Below are 23,602 nucleotides of genomic sequence, written 5' to 3' on the forward strand. Positions count from 1 at the left end.
CAGGTGGATAAAGTCCTATACTTACTCTCTCTCTCTCTCTCTCTCTCTCTCTCTCCCCTCTTTCTCTCCTCTCTCTGTCTCTGTCTTACTCTCCCTTTTTCTCTCATGTTTGAGTCATAGATTTGTGGAGATTTTCGGTGTTTGCACTGTGATGGCTTCTCAAGGTTACTCAGCACAACTGTTTAGTAGGAATTGTCACTTGGACCCGAAAATCACCACACTGCCCAGCCACTCTCCACAGGCCCTTGTCCAGAGTTCCAGAGGGAACTTTAGAATCAGAGGATAGGTTCAGTCCCTACTATCAAAACTGCCCTTTTTTACTTTTAATTTTTTTCCATTCAAAAAGAGGCCAAGTTTCCTCAGCAGACAGCTCTAGGTGTTTCCCATGGCCTCAGCAGAGCCCGGGAGGGCATGTCTCTGACTTTTCTTAGTACAGTCCCCAACATGGCTGCACTGAAGAAACATTATCTCTCTTTTAATACTCTCTTCCCCACGCACATGTTTGTATATATACATATTCCTGATCCTGACATACATTCAAAATAAAAAAGAATAATAAAAAAAAAAACAATGTGATTAGAAAAAAAAAATGTCATCACAATATCTATGCCCAGAGCCAGGAAGAGCATGTGGGCATCTCTTCCAGGAAGCCATGATCTAGAACCTCGTTGTGTGAACTCAAAGCCCTGTTCTTACCGCCTCGCATTCCTTCCAGCCCACCACTCAATTCCGGCTTTTAGTCTAAAGGACTCTGTTCTCAGCCAGGTGGCCCAGTCTACTGCCGAGCCTCACCGACAGAGGCATGGTGACACTCCTGCAGAAGGAACGGGAAGATTTAACTTTATGCAGTGACAGAACAGTTGTCTGACATTGTCTTTCTCTCCAAAGATGTTGTGGTACCCAAAACACAACCCAGGCAGCTTGTATAAATCTAATTAGTCTTTAGACTCAGCTTCCTAAAAATGTCCCTCTCTTGTCAAGACTAAGATTTTGCCACTAACATGTCATTGTTTGCAAAACAGTACTTGCTATACAGTGGGTAGGCATTAGTTATTTGCTAAGGAACTGGTAACATGACCTATGAAAATAGCAATAAAATTGGATTGATTATGGCTATAATGTTGTCTGTGCATAGCTTTATACACAGGAAAATGTAGAGAGCCCTAATTCAGAATTCCTTACGAAGTCATCAAAAAGTGAGTTCACCTTTGCTATAGCACATGCCTTGTAAAATCAGTAATGCATAGAATTGTTCATTATATAGAAAGATCAGAAAATGTGTACAGATCCTTTTGAATGCCATTTTCAACATTTTTAACCACTGCAGGAGCATTTACAAACAATAAGAGATGCCACTTCTTTACTTTCCATTGAAAAGCTAATCATTTGTTCATGAAGGCAACTTGCCCTTAGCCCCTCACCTCATCCAGTGAGCACATATTGCCTAAAAACCCATTTAGGCTCATTTTTTCCTGTTAGTAAAATCAGGATGGGTTTGCTGTGTAACCAGTGACATCTGTAAAAAAGTGACATTTCTTCTTTTGATGACATGACAGAGAAATGCTTAGTTGTCCCAGCTTGATGTTCTGAGGATTGGTCAGGACAGAAAGCAGAGCCGCCCATTGTGGAACCCTGGAAATGAACTCATGGAGAATCTAGAGAGTTCTGTGTTCTAGCTGCACTAGAAGATGTTAGTTGCCAAGATGTCGCCAGGAAGGAGCTGACAACTGAGGGCAACCCCTGAGCACACCCTGGTTTCTGTAAAATCCGGTATGGATAAATGGAATTCCTCTTTCAAGTGAGCCTAAGTGAGAGTGAAAAACATTTACATCCACGTATATGAAACATCCATACACTCAGAGAGAGAGCGAGACAGAGAGACAGAGAGACGGAGAGACTGAGTGCACTCTTATTGCTGACGGTTCACAGAGTGTGGCCCTGGCCGCCTGGGACTGCGAGATCCCTACCCTACCCAAAGGCCAGGTTCACTTTGAGTAATAGAAACTTGCTCATTGAAGATCGTAGCCAAGATTGTCCCTGTGTAATTAGCAAACATCTTAAATTTACACTTGGATTTGAAGCTGTTTCTCATCCTAAAGCATAAAAATAAAACTAAGAAAGTAAAGAAGAGGATTAGAAGAGAGATCCCACAGCCTGGAAGTGAAAGTTAGAGGCATGACTGGATTCAAATGGTCACACTGGAATTTGCTAGCTCTGAAAAGGTATTTCTCCTTTGGTTCCTTGACTTCTTCATCTGAAATATATAAATAATAATATCCCCTAGGCACAGGTCCCTGTGAACACTGGATTTCTGGAAACAAATTCTGCTGAACTGTGTTTAGACACTGGGTGTTCAATAAATGTAACTCATCATTTCAAATATAATATTTTAAGTGTAGTAGGTTCACAAATGGGCCATTGCACAGTAGAAATTTTGCAAAGGAATAATTACTGACTCAAAAATTTTATCTAAAAAACTCTCAGAAGTGTGTCTACATCTTGCACAGGAAAATAAACTGAGGCTTCATGTTTGTGGTGCATTGTGAAATTTATTAATGTTTAAAAATGAAACAAATTCATTCAATAAATATTCAGGAACTTGTAAGTTAGCAGCATGGTACACAGTATGATGTTGTAAGAATGCATACATTCCCTGGGCTTTCGGAGAAGATGCCGTAGACATACGTGCATTCATGTATCATACATGCAGACATACATTCATGTGACATACATACACACACCACATGTGCATTCATGTGACATCATGCATAGATCATACATACATATATCATACATGCATCATATATTCATATATCATTTGTACATAATCACACACACATTATACATAACTGAATATGGCTGAAAAGCCCACATACTGAACACCAAGAGCATAACTGTTTCAGAAAAGGTAGATTCCCACCGAGTTCCAACTGTCCTGGTATGTTCACAAAGTCACAACATGAAGTTACATGAAATAATAAACACAATGATGAAAACCTGCTTGATAGCTATGCTACAGGTGATAGCCTACTGAAGATAGTCACTGTTATTTATGCTTTTCATAGCAATGGCTTTAAATCAAGCAGGAGAAATCAACACGGCAATATAGACCTGGATATAAAACAAATACGAATTTTACACTTAATTTGCAAGAAGACATCACTTTTAATACGACATGAAAATATCAGACATGTCTGTTACTACTCAATCAGAATATGTCTAGCATCAATCAGAGTTCATCCTAGAAGGCATGAGAAAACTTTAGTGAGCTTGTTCTTGGTCTTGTTTTCTGCTTTGGGGGACAGTACCTTCCTGTAGTCCATCTTAGCCTTGCAATCACTCTGATGCCCAGGCTGGCCTTGAATTAACACTCTTTCCCTTGCCTCAGCCTCTGAAATTCTGAGATTGTAGATGTGTGTCTAGAATATTTGTCATTGCACGTTTGTGTAGAAGCCAGAGATCTACCTGATGTCAGCCACAACTGTCCTCTACCTTATCTTTCAAATAAGCTCTCTCACAGAGCCCCCATTTTTCAGGTAAACAGCCTGAGGTTCAGAAAACCTGATGTTTCTATGTCTCAGACTTTAGAGATGTGGTTGCCCAAAGGGCCGGTGGCTGCTCGGAGGACCCGGCACCTGTGATTGCTTAGCGTTTGGTTTTTCTCTGGATCTGGTTGGCCAGTCGCTTTACTGACAGGTTCTGCTATGTTTCCATTCGCACAGTCCCTGAAGTACCCTGGTCACCTATACCACAATGTCAGCAGTGTGTGGATGAGAGCCCAGTCCTCACTCAAACAGTGCGAGAGTCAGGATCCGGATCTTCTGCCTCGGATCTTCCACTGGCAGCCAGAGTCTGTTAACAAACCTCTGAAAATTTTAAATTAGCTTGTTAGACTTTTTTAACTTTTTGTTGATTCTTTGTGAATTCACATCACGCATCCCAGTCCCACTCATCTCCCAGCCCTCCACATCCACCCTTCACCCTCGCAACCTTCTCCCCAAAAGAGAACAAAAAAACCTTTTAAACTAGAATTAAAAAATGAAAACATCTCACTATGGAAGCTGCAGTGTAGCACATGGTCTACTCTTTTGTCCCGACATTTTTACTTGCAGATGTTCATCGCAGTGAGGTGTGATTCAAGGCCTCTGGCTTCTATACTATCAATACTGGCTCCCACAGGACTCCTCTCGGATAGCCTGCTGTTGCCCTGCGTCATGGAGACCCTGCAGCTTTGGGTCTGGCCCCTTCACCTGCTCCAGCAGTTCATAGATGGGGTAGATGTTAGGGTGAGCCAAGTCAACTTCCTGGATTTGGGCCTAAGTAGTAGCTGAGTTGGTTGGCTTACCAGCTTTCCCATGCTTCTCAAGCAAGGGGCGAGGCCAGCCTTGACCAGTTCTCCCAGGCTCATTGAGGCCAGCTCTCCTGCACTGCCCAGATGAGGGGTAGAGCCGGCTTAGCTCAGCCCTCGAACATCAGCGTGGCTCCGGTAGCCTGGATGTGTGCATGGCCCTTGGTGACCTGGGCCGAGACGCAGACCCCTGCTGTCTCCGTCTTCTATTAATCCTGACAGATAACAGCTGTCATGTGCCTGTTCTTGGGTGATGACTTCACTTTTAGCTGACTTGTTTTTTTTTTTCTGTGATGAGCATGATAAATATTAATAGCTATAGTTGTACATATAAATGATTATGTTTTACATCATGTTTATTGGTGTGCCATAGCCCTGTTCTGTGTTCGGTGAGTGCCCTGTAAGGCTGAGGTGCGTGTTAGGATTAAATAGAAGCTGTATCTGGTTTTGTGGAGAATTTTTGAATAAAATGAAAGCATTATAATTGTAAAATCAGTAATTACCACAGCCGTAAGCTCAGCGTGGTTCTTCTGAGCTTTCTCTTTCTACCCATTCATTCTTGTATCTTCCCAATTACCTTTGCACTGGCCTCTGCCAGATCCCACGATGGTAGCACTTGAAACAGTTGCCATTACTCCAAACACTGTGATTGGACAAACCCTAAATTGCTACCCATAATAGTCACTACCCAAAATAATTGTTAAATTGGGAATTTTGTACAAGCCACTTAGAATGTGCCTGATATTAAGCATTCCGTTCATTTTTGCTGTTTTTATTTTTGTTGTGGGCCCTGCTTGTGTCCTACAATCCAGTTTTGTGTCCTATTCTGTGGACCCTCCTCTCCACTGTGAGGAAAGGATGAAGTTTGATTCAGTCTGCAGGTCTCCGTGGGTAGAAAGGGAGACTGTGCCACCAATCAAACTCAAGACGCAGCTGCTAGCCTGCTTCCCGTAGCAACCTGGGAGCCTTGCTGTTTCCCTTAGGAAACTATTTTGAAAGTACTCCTTTTGGTACAAGAATTCCTTCAGAGAGAGCATGCATTGATGACAGATCAATGACCTGTAGTTCCGGCCTCATAAAATGTGTTCAGGGTGATACCCGGATTTGGCCTTATTCCTTCCGTTTTTTGCATTTGACAGCTCGAAAGTCAAAGAAGCTGGGGAAGTTAAAAGGCCTTCATGAGGAACAACCACAGCAGCCCCCACCACCACCACCCCAGAGCCCGGAAGAGGGGACCACGTACATCGCTCCTACCAAGGAGCCCTCCGTGAACTCTGCGCTGGTCCCGCAGCTCACCTCCATCACACGCGCCCTCACGCCGTCCCCGGCCATGATCCTGGAGAACATCGAGCCGGAGATCGTGTACGCGGGCTACGACAGCTCTAAGCCCGACACTGCGGAGAACCTGCTCTCCACCCTCAACCGCCTGGCGGGCAAACAGATGATCCAGGTCGTGAAGTGGGCCAAAGTACTTCCAGGTAGGCCTGCTCTGGCTCAGCGCATCCGTGCTACCACGTGTCCACTCATTCTGACATGAGTATCAGAGACAGCAGAGTGGGGGAGAATGCTATGTACTGGTTCATTTCTTTTCCAAGAACTCAGGTTTCTAGCTCCAGTGTTCTTAAGACAGGCGTTTGGCTGGTGTTCTCAAAGGAAAGGGATTACTTTGTCCCCAAGTGTTAAGGAGGTAAAGTTCATTGTTAGTGATATCACACTGTGCTGGCTCTTGGCAGCATAGTACCTGGGTTTAGCTAAATGCAGGCCCAAGGAACTTAGGCCTAGCAATCACCAACTCTTCCTGGTTTAAAAAAAAAAAAAAAAAAAAAAAAACCTGCTTGAGATTCAAGAGACAGTTGGTAAAGCACCTACATGCACACCTAAGTTTGGATCCTCAGAACCCTCATTTATAGGAGAAAGCAGGATTCCTGAGCTTTCAGGCCAGTCAACCTAGCTCCAGATTCAGGGAAAGACCCTGCCTCCGAAGATAAGGTACGCAATGATAGAGAAGCCACCCCACATCTGTCCTCCCCGTATTGCACCCACATGGCGGCCCGTGGGCCCGTGCAGGCACATGTGTATACATGCCTACACACCAGACACACACAGAATCCCTCCCTGCCCTCAGCACCATAAATCGACAGTGAACGCTCTACCTCGTGTTCATTTTCCACCAGGCAAGATTTTGTGAATGAGACCATTAGCCCCCTGAGGCGTCATGGAGAGATGTTTGCCCTGATCCACAGTCAACCTGCAGGCTAAGGAAAAACAAAACAAACAAACAGAAAAACAGGGCCATGACACAGCTGGAAATAGGAGTGAGAAAAGCACAGGGGCCAGAGCAAGAATGCCTACCCTGCTCAGAACTGTCTGCAGCTGGTATCCCAGGCAAGGGGGGAGCAAGGGGTAAGATTTCTTTAGGGACTATAAAGTCAAAAAGACTAAAATTTTTCTGCTCTTGCAAATATGCAGATGGTGACAGTAAAACTCCCCCTGAAGCTGGTGCTGTGGGTTGGGTGGGAATGAAGCGGGTTTTGCAGGTGAACACAACTTCTTGAGTGTATTCCTCATCAAAGCAGAACCCCGATGGGACTCTTCAGTGTGACTTCTCCCAGCAGCTCGCCACTGCCTCCCCCACCAAACATTTAGAGCGAATTCAAAAGGAAGGTTTGTGCAGAGCCAGGCTCGCAGCCCCGTGGATGTCTGTGGAATTGATTCGTGTCTGTTAAGAAAGGTAGTGAGGGCTGACTCCTTCCTGGAATGTACTCACATGCTAAGTGTCTTTCGGTGATTAATTGTTCTGTTCTCTAGGATTTAAAAACTTGCCTCTTGAGGACCAAATTACCCTCATCCAGTATTCTTGGATGTGTCTATCATCATTTGCCTTGAGTTGGAGATCGTACAAACATACGAACAGCCAATTTCTCTACTTTGCACCAGACCTAGTCTTTAATGAGTAAGTACCTATTAATTAGCTCTCATAAAACAAACTGCAGAATTATTCGTTATGCTGTTTTTTAAAAATTATCTCTATGCCAGATGTACAAGTGTGAAAGAATCTACTGAAACAAGCATTTTTTAAGGGTTAAAGAAAATTGAATTTTGAAAACTTAAAAAAAAAATCACTCTTTACAGTTCTGTGCCATACACATAGAGTCTGAGTGTCAATAATAAATCAGTATGTGGAACTCTTACATCATGTATGTGGGAATTGTCCCAAGAGAAAGCCATCCAGTTGGCTCTGAGGCTCACCTGGTACAAGGCCATGATTAATAGAAAGCAATCTCTCTGGTATCTGCTCCAATTGGAAAGAGGCTCGTTTCTAGGAAATGTGAATATTTAAAGTGCCAGTTTTTGAAAGCGTCATAGAACGGTTCTTTTGTTAACTGTGCACAGCTGCTCGACGTGTTTTCACGGCAATCATAATTACCCTTCCTTCCGATCATAAAAGAAGCCAAAACCTTCTTCTGCAGTGAAACATTTTTTTGTTTTCTGATGCATTTTAAAAGGCCGAACAGATTTTAGCAGATTCTTTCCTTTGGCTATGAATGCCTTCCCATTTTAAGTTTATGTTTTATTGGTGTTTGCATTTCACATTAGCACATTTCTTGTGTGTTTACATTCAGCAATGCCTCTTTGTAATTGTTGGGTCAAAAAATATTTAAAAGGGAGCACTGGAATTATGATAGCAACTACAGGCATCCTCCAACAGCGGGCTTTCTCAGGAGACGAGCATATAGAGACTTCTAGAATAAGGGTATCAGATGACAGATGCGGGTGGTAGAGGGGAGAAGCATCATCCCACAGTAACACCTCTAGTCGTCTGCCGAGGAACCCTAGCTCATGGGGTCTGCCAGCACAGCTATTTTGTTCCAGAGAGAGCGTAAGAGCATCACGGGTTCTTGAGACAGCTCCACTGTGTCAAGAGGTCAGAATAATCCTAGTGTGGCATAAAGTTCCACCAAAAGTAAAGCCAAAGAGCCGGCACGCACATTTTAAATTCACTTGTCTTTCCTCAGTCATCAGCTGATATTGCTAAACCAGTGCCACCAGAAGGTTTTGATTGGCTTTTGTGCATTTGATTTTGTTTGAACGGAAGATCAACATGATCTGCCTAATCTTCCTAAGCACGTATATCCCATTTTCATAAAATGTAAAATTTGCCACTTAAGAGAATACTCTGATGTTTTTGCTATTTTATAGCCATCACCAAACTCTACTGCCAGCACTTTTTTATCATCCCATGCTGATACTCCAAATACTCTGGGTGATTATGCTTCACTGACCACAATCTGAATTCCTAGGACTACGAGCTTTCCTGGCTTCTAGACACCTTATAGGCATGGAATCATACAACATTTGTCTTTTTGTGCCTGGCTTATTTTCATTAAGCGTATTGTCTGTGTTTACCCACACTGAAGCGTGTCTTCAACTTCCATTTCTTTTTTATGGCTGAGCAGTATTCTCTTATTGGTATGTAGTTGGTCCTCATCATTTATGTGTTTTCTCTCTGGATTTGCCTAATTTCAGTCTCACCAAGACACACACAGTATCTTAGCCATCATCCATGGCGTAGGTAGAATGCAAAATAAATGTCACTAGAGAGTGCCTTTCTGTTTCAGCTTTGAGACTGTACGCAAGCCTCCTTTATGATTTCTATTTTCTGCTACATTCTGTGCAGCTTTGTGCTTTCCTTGGTAATGTCCCTCTTTAAAATGGCTAGAGTGCAGTGCTGATGCCGCCGAGCTCAGCAAGGCTGGCATGGTGCCACGTGGAGAAGGAAAGCATCACACAGTCATGAGCTACATCGCTGCCATGGGCTCTGTGCTGATGATCCAACAGTGTGCATTAAATAATGTGTCTGAAGAGAAATGCACACAGAACAAGAGCACCTAGAGAGTAGCTGAGAAAAACATGCCCAGAGGCACAGTGGGTCCTGACCTTCAGTTTCCCCTTGTGGAAATGGCACCCTGATCACTGACTCTAATGTGTCCATAATCATGCCAACACTTTTCTTTGAACATTCACCCTGCTAATTATGACCATTCATTAAAGTTGGGCTTTGCGTTTCTCTGGTGACTGGTAGTGTTGGGCTTTCTTGAATAGCCACTGGTGTATTTTCTTTGGAGAAGTATTAGGTCGAGGCCATTTCCCATTTTTTACATTGATTATCATGTTGCTCTTTGGTTCTAATCCTTTATTTATTTTGGATGTTAACTAGATGTGATTTGTAATTATTTACTCCCATCTGTTGGGTTTCAGTTTTTGAAAGTAGAAAGTGTTTTGTTTTCTATTTGTTTGTTGATTTTGGGATCGGGCTTCTGTAGCCCAAGCTAGCCTTATGCTCAGTGTGAGCCTAGGATGACCTTGAACTTTTGATGCTCCTACCTCTGCCTCCTGAGAGCTGGGTTGTAGACATGCCATGGATTTATGTAGCACTGGGCATTAGATTCAGGACTTCACGCACACTAGGCAAAGCTCATATAGAGGAAACACATGCCCACATGCCCACACACCCAGCCCTTTCTAGTATTTCATGATGCACAGATGTCCTTTATGAAGTATAATATACCTGTTTGTTTTTGTGTCCTTTGCTTTTGAGGTCAAGTATTAATCTTAAAATGTATGCAACATCAGAAGACAAAATGTCCAACAAAGAAACCAAGAAGACTCCTTTTGAACACAGAAAATCAAAGAAAAAACACCTTATTTTAAAAGGTTTAGCTAGTCCCTAATGTTGGCTTCCCTGACAGAATCTTTTGGTTTTTTCTGTCTAGCGTCTAGCATTGAGCCTGGGGCATAATAGCTGCTCTGTAAATATTTGCCGGATAGATTAATTATTGAACAAATTAATCCACCAGTCTAGTAATTGGCCTGGAGGGGGTTTCAGAATTCATATTTCTGGTTACAGGAATGAAAGTTATGGTATAGATGTGTGATATGAAGCTGTGGTGTGTCTGAGCAAAACTTTGTAGGTGGTTGCTTGTGCTGGCCTTTGAAATGAGTCTGACGATGCCTAACGATCTTATTCTTCAGCTACACATTAGCAATATTAAGCTGGAGGAGAGGCGGGAAATGGGGAAAAATAAAGGAAACATTATTTGCAATTTTTTCATTAAATTCTGAGGTGAAAATATGAGTTAATACTTTAGCATGGAACTTTTCTTATTATAAATTCAAAACTTTTTAGATATGTATTAAATGATTAATTATTCAACTCTACCTTGAAACAATATACTGCGTATTGCTGCAGATCACTGCAACTATTCCAGCTTCCTATCAGTTCAACACACATAGTAAAGCTCCCTCTTACGCTTAGAGTGAAAGAGTTTCCTTTTTCTTTTTTTTTTCTTTCTTTTTTTCTCCCCCTGAAATTAAGATTATGTATTTCATCAATTCCTTTTAAGTCTGGGCCAGTATTTTAAAATCAAATATTGAAGGCATATATAATCTCTCTCTAGTGGTGATATTTGTCATCTGAGCCTCGTGTTATTGTGGTACCGAGACTGTTGGGGAGAGCGGGGGTCAGGTGGGATTTAGTGCCGCATCTCCAGCCTCTTCATGGGATGCGGATTGGTCGTCAAGGAAGACAGGCCAGCTCGGCGGGGCGCCAGGAGCGAGGCCAACCCTTACCTTCCTGTTACTGTGCTGCCTGCGACACTGTGCTCCATCTGAACAGACAGCTCAACAGTCAGTCACTTCATGTCCTGTGTCCATGGCGCCGTGAACCCCTTCATGTTGATGCTTTCCAGTTGTCCTCAGTGGTGGCCTTCCCCGTCATCCTCCCAACAAACAGTGTCTGCGGGTGCCTTGCACCCAACACTGTGAACTTGAAGAGGCCTGGCTGAGAGAGTGTCTGTGTGTCGGGAGTGATTCTGTGCACAGACGCGAGTCACAGTGTGTAGTGTGCACAGGCGGGAGTGTTTCTGTGCATAGTCCTCGGGGTGCCGGGGGTGGCTGGAGCCGTGACATGACTCCCTCACCCCACATGACTGACATCCCAAGCCACTGGACTAGGTATCACATCCAGTGACAAAGATGGCACGACTGACGATACGGTCCTGCCGGTGGGGTGAATCTGGGCCAGCTTCCTCGGTACTAACTTCTTCTAAGTGCCTTCCTCTGTCTGCCCTTTCTCCTTTCTAATGAGGATTTTTATGGTTTCCAGTATGTAACCTTCCTTCCTTCTTCCTTTTATCCAGGTCTGTCTTACACTCACACACATGCACATACACACAGGCACGCACACACACAGGCATGCACTGACTGCCTTTTCATATAGATAAAAGAGCCAACATTTGCTGAACCCCTCTCTTCTCTTCTTCTTTCTTTAACTTCTGGGTAGGATGAAGAGCCTGCCTCTTCTCTCTGTAGTGTACCTGTGAAAATCTTAGCTCAACAGCAGCTAGAGAGCCAAGTGAGTAGTCTGGTTATTGAGGTGGTGGGCCACTGCCCAGTGTCTGCTCTCCACTAGTCCTTTTCACACATACCTGGTTCTCAGAGATGGCTGAGTTGGAGACTCTCAGAGGAAATGTGGTGTATGTAGAAAGTGGTCAGCTGCTGCCTGCAGAGAGCAAACATTGTCACTCAGAAATGGGATTCATCTTTGCCACAAAAGTAGACTAGAGTAGGATTGTGCCTGAAGAGAGAGTTAGCAAGGAACTGCTCGGGGAACTTCTGCAAACAAGAAGCACTCTGCACATACGGGTCTTAGCTGCTTTCTCCCTGAAGCAACTCGAGGCTGAGAGCATTTACTATGTACTTCCTGACCAGCAGAGGACCGAGTGTGTAAATACGTGAGCCTATCCTACTGTCGATGGTTCCCACCCAAGCCACAACAGCGCGTGTGAGGACAGATGAAGACAGGGGCAGTTCTCTAAGCAAAGCATTCCCTCCGCCACTCTTAGTTTTTAAAACCTTTTTTCTTTCCTTTTATCAACCTATCATAGTGATAAGAAATAGGAGTTAGAATTGGACATGGTGCCACACATCCCAGTCCTGGGGAAGCAGAAGCAGAGGACCAAGAGTCCAAATGCCAGCCTAGGCTCCATGGAGAAACCCGGGCCAAAACAAACAAATGAACAAACAAACAGGAGACTGAGGCAGGTGCTCGGCCACACCAGACCTCTTTAAAGCAGGTTCATCTCTGTGTAAGTCTTGTGATTTCTGTACTGTCTGTACCTTGACTACTCCACAGAGAAAATATGCTTTTTAGCATCAGCGCTGGTGTCTAACCTAGTGCTTTATCTGCCATTGTTACTCAGTAACTGGTTTTGGTTTGTTGATAGTCTTTCTAGCATGAGCAGAAGTGAGAGTCCAGTGGAATTTAACCTGCTTTTGCATCCTTTCAACATCCCTGACCTTTGAAACTGAGTCATTCCTGTAGACTTCATCTCAATTTTACTTCAAGAATGCTCCTGCCCGATCAGCATTGTTTACATGATATCTCTTACTGCACTTGAGAAATTTCCTGAAGAGTTAATGAAGCTAAGTGATTTTGAGGAGAGGAGGAAATTAAGGCAAGATGAATATGAGATTGAACACAGTTGCCTGTAACTGTCCTGGGATCCTAGAGAGTGACAATGATGTAGCAAACACGGCCAGAAGCACTACGTGCCAGCGAAGCACAGGCCGCCTGCTTCCACACCAATTTAAGATCATACATTATCCATAATGCACTGTGCCTTGGATAGTAGCATATTGCTTTTTTTCAGTTAACATGCTCAGAGGGCTTTGTTCTCTTCCGCTGAAAGCACTCTTACATATAAATAAAATCGCTAAGTTTCTTCACTGAAAATTTTAGAGACAAAAACTATTTTCTCTGCAGCGATTCTGTTGCAGGGTTGGGTCAGGTGGCCAGGAATAAGTCAGTTAAAGCTGATGGCTTTGGGGCCTTTTGCAGAGGTGTGGTGTCTGTTCTTTTCAGTTTAATATCACATGCTCCTGTGTCTAGTAGATTAATTTGGTGAAATAGGAACTTGTGCTACCCAGTCCCCACTTTGACCTTGTATTGTGGAATGTTCGGGAGTGGCCCACCCCCAGGGAGACAAGCACTTGTACAGAGACTTGGGATTCTTCATTGCACTTCTGTTCTGCATGGGAGAGCCAGTCTGTGTGCTGTGCTCAGAAGGCACTGTTACAGTACAGACACAGCGTGTGGTAGTTCAGTGTCTTCACAGAGAAAGAAGCTCACTAAAACGCTGGCATGGTGACTTATGCATTTCACCCCAGCTACTCTAGAGACGGAGGTGGGGGAACACAAGTTTAAGGCCAGTCTGGGCTACACAGCAAGGTCAAAGCCGTCCTGGACAACTTGGGAGGCTCAGTTTCACACTAAATATTATAAAGGCTTAGGCGTGTACCTCAGTGGTGGAGCACTTGCAAAGTTCTGCTTCAATTCCTTCTACTACAACATTTATTCATTTTAAAAAATTAATTCATTAACTAAAGAGTACTCTAGGCTCTTCTCCTATATAGGGGACAGGATGTGAAGAGCAAAGATGATCATTTTTATAGACCTGACAAACCCTGGTTAAGGGGGACAGATGAACTGTGATGATACACGAAGCATTTCCTGCACTCTCATCGTCAGACACGTCTAGAATGGAAGGGAGTTATCCCTTCCATTACGTGGTTATCCCTTTTCATTACGTCATCCAGGAGAGTGAATCTGGTTGTTTTTCATCCCCCACCTTTGCCCATATGCCCAAACTCGTTTTCTTAAATGGGGTATGTGTAGGAGGGCTCTGAAGAGGTGATTGTGTTCCTTAGGTTCTGGCATTTTACTCTTTCTAGAAAGAAACAAATGGAGAGCCAGTGAGATCGCTCTGCAGGTGGGGGTGCGCATAGTCAGCCTGAACGCTTGAGTCTGGCTCTCAGATCCCGCTGGGTAGGAGGAGAGAACCCTCTCAGCAGAGCTGTCCTCTAACAACCCCACAGATGCAATGTGGATGCACTAACACATCGCGTGTGTGTGTTTGTGTGGATGTGCACGACCACACACACGTACATACCAAAACAAATACATAACTTCTCCTTGCTGACTACTTTGGTGCTGTCAGGTGAATGGCTTTGTTTTACTAGCCTTCATTTCTCATCTTCTGTGTCAGAGGATTAGCCACCAGCAACTTGATAAGGACCTCCTTGTGCTTTGAATGTGAAATGTCCCCCATGGGCTTGTGTCCCAACTAGAGACCTTGATTTGGGGCCTAGCTGGAAGAGGTACATAGGCTCGCTTCATTCCCTCTCTCTCTGCTTCCTGACAGTGCAAGCAGTGCGACTAGCCTGGGTTCCTATACTCCTTCGCTAGGCCTTCCCTGATAGCGTAGTCTGTAAGCCAAAACCAACCCTTTCTACTGTAAGCGATTTCTTGTCAGGTGTTTGTTCATAGCAAATGCAAAGAGAAAAGTAACTAGTACAGCCCCTAATGGCATGATTTAAACCTGTGCCATCACACTGGCAGAGAACTTGGGGCCCAGGAACTGGGAGCAGGTCACGGTCACAGCGAGAGGACCCATTCCCTTTTCATTGTCTTGGGCAGTGTCCTTGGCATTTGATGGCCGCGTCCATGCACACCCAGTTCTCTGTGTGGAACCTCACAATAAAGAAGGAGTTTTCACATGGAATATACTCTCTTATATAGACCTAAAAGATAGGATAAACATAATGAAATCTATACACCTAAAGAAGATAATCAAGAAAGTGGACACGGGGTATGATGATCTATCCTCATTTAGAAAGACAAATGGGATATGCATTGAATGTATGACAGGAGTCTACCGCAGAAAGCCTCTGAAAGACTCTACCTAGCAGTGCTCCAAAATAGATACTAAGACTCGCAACCAAACCTTTGGCAGAGTGCAGGGAATCATATGAAAGAAGGGGAATTTGATGTGGAAAGGATAGGAGCTCCACAAGGACCAAACGTATCTGGGCACATGGTCTTTTCAGAGATGGACACTCAACCAAAGTCCATGAGAGGATAAAACCTAGAACCTTTGCTCAGATGTGACCCGTGATAGCTCAGTAATCAATTGGTTTCCCATAGTAAGGGGAACAAAGACTATTACTAACAGGAACTCAATGACTGGCTCTTTGACCTCCCCACCTCCCAAGGGAGGAGCAGTCCTGTTAGGCCACAGAGGAGGACTTTGCAGCCAGTCTTGAAAATACCTGACAAAAGGAAGTCATATGAAAGGGGAGGAGGTCCTCCCCTACTAGTGGACTTGGAAAGGGGCAGGGAGGAGATGAGGGAGGGAGGGTGGGATTGGGGAGGGAATGAGGGATACAGCTGGGATACAGAATTAACAAAATGTAACTAATGAGAAAAATAAAATTAGGGAAAAAAAAAAGAAGGGGTTTTCGTTACAGTCACCCCTCTTTCCAGCCAAGCTGCCTGGGAACTGCCGGCCCGAAACCTGCATGGGAGACACAGGAAACTGACACATTAGAAATCCTGGTCTTCACACGTTGCTTTTAGGCATCAAAGAGCAACAACACAGCCCTCAGTTCTGACTTTCGGGGTTAAGGGGAAGATTAGAAAACGCCAGCTGCCATCTCCCGCCATCCTTACTAGTGATTTTGTATAAACAGATAAACCAAATAAACACTGAGGCTGTGCCCTGATGAGCTCTGTGTGGCATCATGCAATATGCATGTCTTATGGGAAATGGATGTCATGGCTGGTGTGGTGTCTGGGTGGCATCACACTCCTTTCACCCCGTAATGAATGATGCAGTTGTTCATAATGTCCTGAACAGAATCTACTCGGTGACAGATGTTCAGAATCAGTAATAAGAGGGGACACATGACCAACGTCTAATAAATTAATTGAGTTGAACATTCTTTTTTTTTTATACTCAAGCAGACAATGCCATCAGCTTTTGTAGAATAAATGAAACAAAGGAAGGTCTTCTTCATTTAGAGTTATGATGCCCTAGGACCCTTTTTGATTACCAGATTTACTAACATCTCTGGAAACAAAGCTTGGCTGTTGGCTTATTTTCTTCAGCTTATTTTCAAGACTTTCCCAGTAAAGGAAGTCAGTGACCCTGTAACAGGCAGAGTTGCCGTAGGGCTTGTCCTGACCCAGCATCCCCAATCACCAGTCACCTCTGCGAGGTTTCACGGCACTGTCCCCTGGGAGACAACCGCAGCTTCACCAGAGCAGGTGTCCTTCTCACAGGCCAGGGCCAACGTGCTAGTGCTACAAGGCCTTTGCTTCATTCAGCTGACTCTGTCAGGAGCTGGTGGATACAGATCTGGACAGCAGCGAGGGAAATTGTTTCATCCTCACTTTTTACCTAAGTAGTCTAGTAACATTCATAAGTTGGCTGCTAACTTTGTTCGCATTCTGCAGTTTCAGTGGTGATTGGGTAAAATCCTGCCTTTTATGCCTTTTATGCTCTCCATTTAAGTAAGTAACTTGATGACTCCTTCATACGCACAGGTGTCTATGTGAAGGAAGACTAGCCACTGAACTTTCTCACCTTCTGTTAGCATCTACATCCTACAAAAAGATGCATGCGGTTACTGAAAATGATCCAGTCAGTCAGTTGCTCTTTACCTGCTTTCTAGGTACCCTGTTGTCCCTTTATGTCCAAGAGGAGATCAGAAAAGGATCTCCATAGATACCAGATCTATAAGAGTAAACCGACACACACCCTCCCTCACCCTTCAGACCTCCTTTAGATACTTTCTGGCTGAAGCCATTGGGATGGTGGTGAGATAATTGTGCTACCGTATTTCCCACTAAATAACAACAAGAAAAGGTCTCTACACGTTTGCTTCAGATGCAAGTGGTGTCAACATTTTAAAATTTTATTTATTTATTCACTTTACATTCTGATTGTAGCCCCTCCTCTCCTCCCAGTGATCCCCACCCCACATGCACACACGCATTTTCTCCTCTCCTTCTCCTCAGACAAGGGGGAGGGCCCCTGTGGGTACCATTGCCCTGGCACATGATGCACCTTGGTTAGCTTATGTAAAACCGTGTATGTAGCAGCCCGACCCTGTGGCAATATGAGGTAACAAGTCTTAAGCCAGTGAGCATTTATTAGGTGCTGAGCACCCTCTCCTATGATTTAGAACTGCAGCTCTGGGGCTGGCCTCCCTCAGTTTAGTTTAAACCTTAAAATAACTGTTGCCTCCAAGAGTCCACTTATCCTCCTAAGAAGTGTGTTGGGATAAGTAAGCTACCATAGTCAGGTTCATGATGAGAGTGAGGATAAACTCCCCTTCCAAAGAAAAGTCAAAAGTAACATCAGTTTGCTACATGGTAAAGCGTCCAGTCAATTTCTGCTGGAGGGGGATCCCTGCTGCCTGTGGGAGCAGAGCGCTGGTGTGTTCCCGAGTGGTCAGACCCGGCTGTGTCAGATGATGATCTGGGATTCTCTTAGCCCTTCACTGTTCCGAAGGTCACCTCACCATACTGCGGCTTATCCGGCCACCGACCTCACAGAAAAGTGTACCTCCACAACGCAGGAAGTGACCCTGAGAAGCTGCTCAGAAATCACCTTTTTCAAGTCAGCTACATTGGTAATGGCTGGGGAGAGGCGCAGCTGAAGGACTACAGCGCCAGCTTCTGCTCAGCATTTGTGCAATGTGGTTCCCGCTACCCCCAATTTACATTCTGTAAAACCTGAGGTTTTGCAGGTAGCTAAGGCTGCATGCTTTCTTTCTTGTACCCCGAGCCAGCGTGCTACCTGGAAGGAATCACTGGTTATTTTATCTATTGGTGCAGGCGCATAATCGTACACATGTCTCAGAAGGCCAAGACTTCAGGCGCCACCTTTTCTTCTGAAGCGTGTGCCTCGTTTCCTTGAGGCGGGAACTCTTACTGTTCTGGGTTCTCCAACTTGTCCAGGCTGTCTGGCCAGCAAGCCCCGAGCTTCTCTTTGCCTCTCTGCCTTCCCAGCACTCAGATTCAGAGCATATGCCACCAGACCTGTGCTTTGTTTTTGTTGTTTTGGTTTTTTTGCATGTGGTCTGCAGGTCAGACGCTGGTCCTCATGCTTACAAGGCAAGTACTTTACCAAATGAGCCGTTGAGAATTTTACAGCTGTAGTATGAGTGAATTTTTTTTTAATGTCATGTGTAATATCTATGGGGGGGAAATCCCAAACGCTTTCTCCCTACACTCCCATGACTGTCAGTGGTAAGTGACAACGGAAATGTCACCAGGCCTCTTCTGGTTTTGTGTCATGTAGTATTTGTAATTATCATCCATTGAAGTCAGTGAAAATTGAGGTGCTAAAATCCAGTGACAGTTTTATGAAAACATATCTCTTTGGGGACATCAATTTAGGTGAAGAAGAAGCACTGGCTTGGCTTCTAACTAGTTGTAGAACACTCTATGGGAGGTTAGGGGAGAACAAATGGATGTCCTAAGAACCACTGGGTTGCAAGTCTCTCTCCAAGGGAAGTCCAGAAAAGCAAGCCTAGGTAGAATTCTCATAGTGATCCTGGCCCTGACAGCTGGCCCCCACCACTGCAGGTCGCTTCTACACCCAAGGAGCGAACATCAGGAGCGCAACTAGCAAGAGTGCCTCGACTGGTGCTTTGACAGTTCAAGAACAATCTCTGATGACCACGGTGGTGGGGAGAAATGGCAAACTTGAATACTTTTAAGATTCAAATTGAAGTAATTTTTATTCTCCTTAAGATGATTTGGAGGGAGGGACTATTTTTGATTGCTAGTTGTGTGTGTGTGTGTGTGTGTGTGTGTGTGTGTTTTAATGACAAGCATGAGTCAGGAGCCATCTGTTTCACTGTCCACAGAACAGAATGTTCGATTTGTCCCAACCTGATGATGCAGTGTGCAGTGTCCCAATCTGAGATCGAGAGATTTGACTCACTGTTATGAGACCAGTGCTGCCTCATGACGTCACACCACACTTGGTCCCAAAGGCAATTTCCTGAAATTTTGGCTGGCTGCTAGAAAACCAAATGTCCTTAATGGCGGGCCTGTTCGTAAGAGTCCAGAAACTCCAGGGCGTTCACCCAGCCTCAACAGCTCAGCTAGCGGAAGCTTCGATTCACCATCACTGTAAGATACTTTTTATGGCTCACCTCCCATCATTTGAACATGTGCTGTGTGAAAGCCAGTCATGGGATGACCTGTGTCCCGCTCTTGAATAGGGCGGAGACCCCAGTGTGGGCAGTCAGCTGGGTTTACTGCAGGGTTGACTCTGGAGTATTTCAGTTGTCTTTTTGCAACGCTTCCCAAAGCCCTGAGGTGTGCAGGTGAGAAGCCAGGTCAGTGCGCTCTTGCTGAAGGGTGCGGAGAAACAGCACTGTCGTTCTTTTCCTCAGGCCTGCGGCTGGTAGAGCTGGCGAGCTTGTCCTTGGGCCTTTAGAACATCAGCCAGCGAGACAGGGTTACACGAAGTAAATGGCAGGAGAGTGAGACGTGAAGGTCTGTTTTCTTCTCCCCATAGAGCACCAGCACTATAACAGACAGGCCTTTGGGGACTGTTTCTGGATGACCTTTTGTAACCGTGGTTTATTGAAGAACTTTTACCTCTCCTGCTTTCTAAAAGCCTTGAGTGCAGCTTGCATTAAAACACACGTACAGTAACACGGAGGACTGACCACATGGAAAGGCAAAGGCAAGCTGTGAAAACGAGAAGAGAGATGTTGGTATCTTATAAAAGAAGAGACTATAAACCCCCAGCCCTCACAGAAGCTGCACAATTTCAGTTTCATAATTTCTGTGCAGTAAGATGATGATTTAGAAAGAGTCATTTTTCCCCAAAACTTGGTAGGATTGAAAATACAGATGAGACTTGCCACCTTGACGCTTCATGTGTTCAGCTCGGGGAGTAAAATACCATTGCATCACTGTGCAAGTAATAACAGAATTTTCTCACCACATGAAGCTGAAGCTGTGTCTCGCGTCGTCACCCAGGCCCTGCTCTGCTTCCCATGAATTTGACTACTCAGAACCAAAACTTACGGTGTTTATCATTAGTGAGTGACTTATTTTACTTGCTGTACAACATAAAGATCCGTTCACGCTGAGACAGACAGATGGTTAAGAGCCCAGATACGATTCTCAGCACCTCAGCCTGTCAGTTCACCATCATGGATAACTCCACTTCCTCTGGCCTCCATGAACTGAACTCAAATGCATATACCCACGTGTATGCAGCATATGCTTACACACATGCAGGTGTGCACACAAACACTAATAATAATGTTAATATTTTAAAGAGCCGTCCATGTGACGCAGCGTGAAGGAATCTCCTTTTCAAAGCTGACTAATACCCTGTTATGTGCACACACCACAGTCTGAGTACCCACTCTTCTCTCGATGGCCACTTGCGTTCCCTCCACCTTTCGGCTACCGTGAATATTGCTGCCATGAGCGTGGGTGTACACACGTTTTCAGATGATATACTATCAAGTCTTACAGGATCATTTAAGCAAAATTTAACCTTAAGAAGCTTTTTCTACCCGAGCATGGTATCACAGGCCTTCAGTTCCTTGGGAGGGAAGGCATGTTGCAGGCCTGCCTGGCCCACATCGTGAGTTCTAGGCCAGTTGGGCTCCACAGTTAGAAGACCCTGTCTCAACAAAAAGAAAAGAAGTTTTTCCAGGCCCAAGTTTAAGATCAGTGTATCATAATTCTCTTGTAAGGAGGATGGTAACAGTACCGCCATCATTGCCACCATTATCATCGCCACCACTATCATCACCACCACCACCATCATCACCACCACCACCACCACCACCACCACCATCACCACCACCATCACCACCATCACCACCACCACCACCATTACCACCATCATCACCATCACCACCACCACCACCACCACCACCACCATTGCCACCACCACCACCACCACCACCATCGCCACCACCACCACCATCACCACCATCACCACCACCACCACCACCACCACCATCACCACCACCACCATCACCACCATCACCACCACCACCACCACCACCACCACCACCATCACCACCATCACCACCATTACCACCACCATCACCACCACCACAGTGGCAGGCATCCCTGGCAGCTGCATGGCAAACAAGCAGAGCTCTTCCATAAAGGTTGTTTCTAGGGACAGAGTTCCATTCCTTCTGTTCCCATCTTTGTGATTTCTTAACTTTCTAGTGCGCTGCCTGAATGTCAGGAATAGCACCCAGGAGACAGTTAAATAGGTGTTATATGTCCACCTAAAATGTCCACCTCAAAGGTAGCCCAGATGAGCCTGTAGTCAGTGTAGTTCAGAAGAGAAACTGCTAGTAAGAGTCTGGGAAGGTGGGTGGAAAGTGCATCCAAACACTCACATGCACACGTATGTTGTACACACTCTCATGCATGTCACACACACACATTCCCACCCTGGAAGGACCTAGCTGTGTTGTCCTCCGAAAGGCCATGCAGGGGCAGCCTCTGTAAGCCATCACGAGCTTCTGAGTTCCACAGGTGCCTGGAGCTGGGAGAGTCCGCTAGCTTGGCTGAGCAGATACATACAGGCATCATAGTTGAACAAAACTGTGATTCTGAGACTGTCATTCCCATTAGTAGCTACCAGATGGAATCTACGTAGAGGAATGACGGTGGGACTTTAAGTTTGTATTTTAGTTGGATAAGACCATACCTGGCTATCAAAACCAGAATGTTTCATTGAACCTCCTATTCAGTTGATTCTGCCCGTAATATAAGATAGCACAGTGCTGTTGATATAAAGTAGCAAGAGTGTACTGCATTTCTTATTGTTTGAGAATTTCTTACATGCATCACATGTGTTTTGATCAAGTTCACTCCCAATTCCTTTCCTTCCAAATCCCCCCATATCTCCCTACCACTTATGTCTCCAAACTTTATATGCATGTTTTTTTTATTTGCTTATTTTGTTGTTGTTGTTGTTGTTTTTGTTTTTTCAAGACAGAGTTTCTCTGTGTGACCCTGGCTGTCCTGAAATTCGCTCTGTAGACCAGGCTGGCCTCAAACTCACAGAAATCTGTCTGCCTCTGCCTCCCAAGTGCTGGCAATACGGTGTGTGCCACCACGCCCAGCCAATGCTTTGTTTTTTAAGCCCACTGAGTCCATTTAGTGTTTCCTGTATGTCCCTGGGTGTAGGACCACCTGCTGCGGCCTGGGTTCCTCTCAGGGACCCATTCCTGAAGAAACTGAGTCTTGAACCAGGAAATAGTAATTAGTTCCAGGTCTTCCTTTGGAATACTTGAATTTCAAAAGATTATAAACCATATAATTCCACAAACACATTATTTTATGCATAAAATGGATGAAAGATTATTTTAATAATAGGTGGGCAGAAACAGTAAGGAAAATAAAAAGATATGTAAGTATTTAAACACAGATGTCCAAATTTTTTAGATATACATTAAAACTAGTCGGTTTATAGGCAAATTATATGAATTTTAACTACTCCACCCACCCTGATTTTAATGGGCTTTGTTTAATCCCTACTACGATTATAGAAGAAAACTTTTCTAACTCAAATTTTCTTAAAGTAACAACAACAAAAACGTTGTCTCACTGTGAATATTCACTTTTTTCCAAGTGGCATTCAAGTGGGAGGGGCTGGGTCCTGTGATGGAACACCTCAGAGCTAGTGTGGTTTTAGGTAGATGACGTGGGTGTCTCGAGAGAGGACGGGTGAGCTGCAGCTGCAAGTGTGGGACTAGTTTCCCAGCTGGTGAAATGCTTTGGAGTAGTTCCCCAGCCCGTGGGCACGGCAGAGCATATCCGCAGTCCTGACCTACACAGCAGGACCGCGCACCTGCACGTGTGTGCTGGCGCACATGTGTGCTGGTGCACATGTGTGCTGGTGCACATGTGTGCCGGTACACGTGTGGTCCAAGTTTTATTTTCATCAATGTGTTTAACCCAAGGGGCTAGAGAGATGGCCTAGTGGCAAACAGAGCACTTTCTGCTCTTGCAGAAGCCCGGCTTTCTTCCTCACACGCGCAGGAGCTCACACCACCTGTGACTGCAGTTTCAGGGGATCTGATGCTTTCTTCCGGCCTCCGTGGAAACCAGGAACACACTCTGTGCACATGCATCCACACAGGCAAAACATTCGTACTCATTGAAAGTAAGCACAAAACTTTCTTAAAGTCCTAGTCCGAGACTCTTAGACTTGGACCTGGACCTCTGTGCCCATTTTAGGAGCTGTATTTGCACACTTCCAGTTTATCTTGTTTCGCACCTGAGAAGATGCCTAGGAAAGAATGCCATGTGGAAGCACGTTAGTGCTTAGGGGTGAAAAC

At 44.8% G+C, this 23,602-nt stretch overlaps 1 protein-coding gene across 6 annotated transcripts in view; it reads left to right on the forward strand.

Annotated features, from left to right (window-relative positions):
- Positions 1–23,602, forward strand: part of Nr3c2 (nuclear receptor subfamily 3 group C member 2) — a 325,325-nt gene that overhangs the window by 262,876 nt on the left and 38,847 nt on the right. For all 6 annotated transcript variants that reach the window (XM_060393185.1, XM_060393181.1, XM_060393182.1 and 3 more), the window contains exons 5-6: positions 5,488–5,826; positions 7,157–7,301. In XM_060393185.1, coding sequence (XP_060249168.1) covers positions 5,488–5,826; positions 7,157–7,301 — 484 coding nt within the window. The remainder of the gene's footprint in view (positions 1–5,487; positions 5,827–7,156; positions 7,302–23,602) is intronic.

This window comes from Meriones unguiculatus, chromosome 10, assembly GCF_030254825.1.
Source record: "Meriones unguiculatus strain TT.TT164.6M chromosome 10, Bangor_MerUng_6.1, whole genome shotgun sequence".
NCBI classification, from domain to species: domain Eukaryota; kingdom Metazoa; phylum Chordata; class Mammalia; order Rodentia; family Muridae; genus Meriones; species Meriones unguiculatus.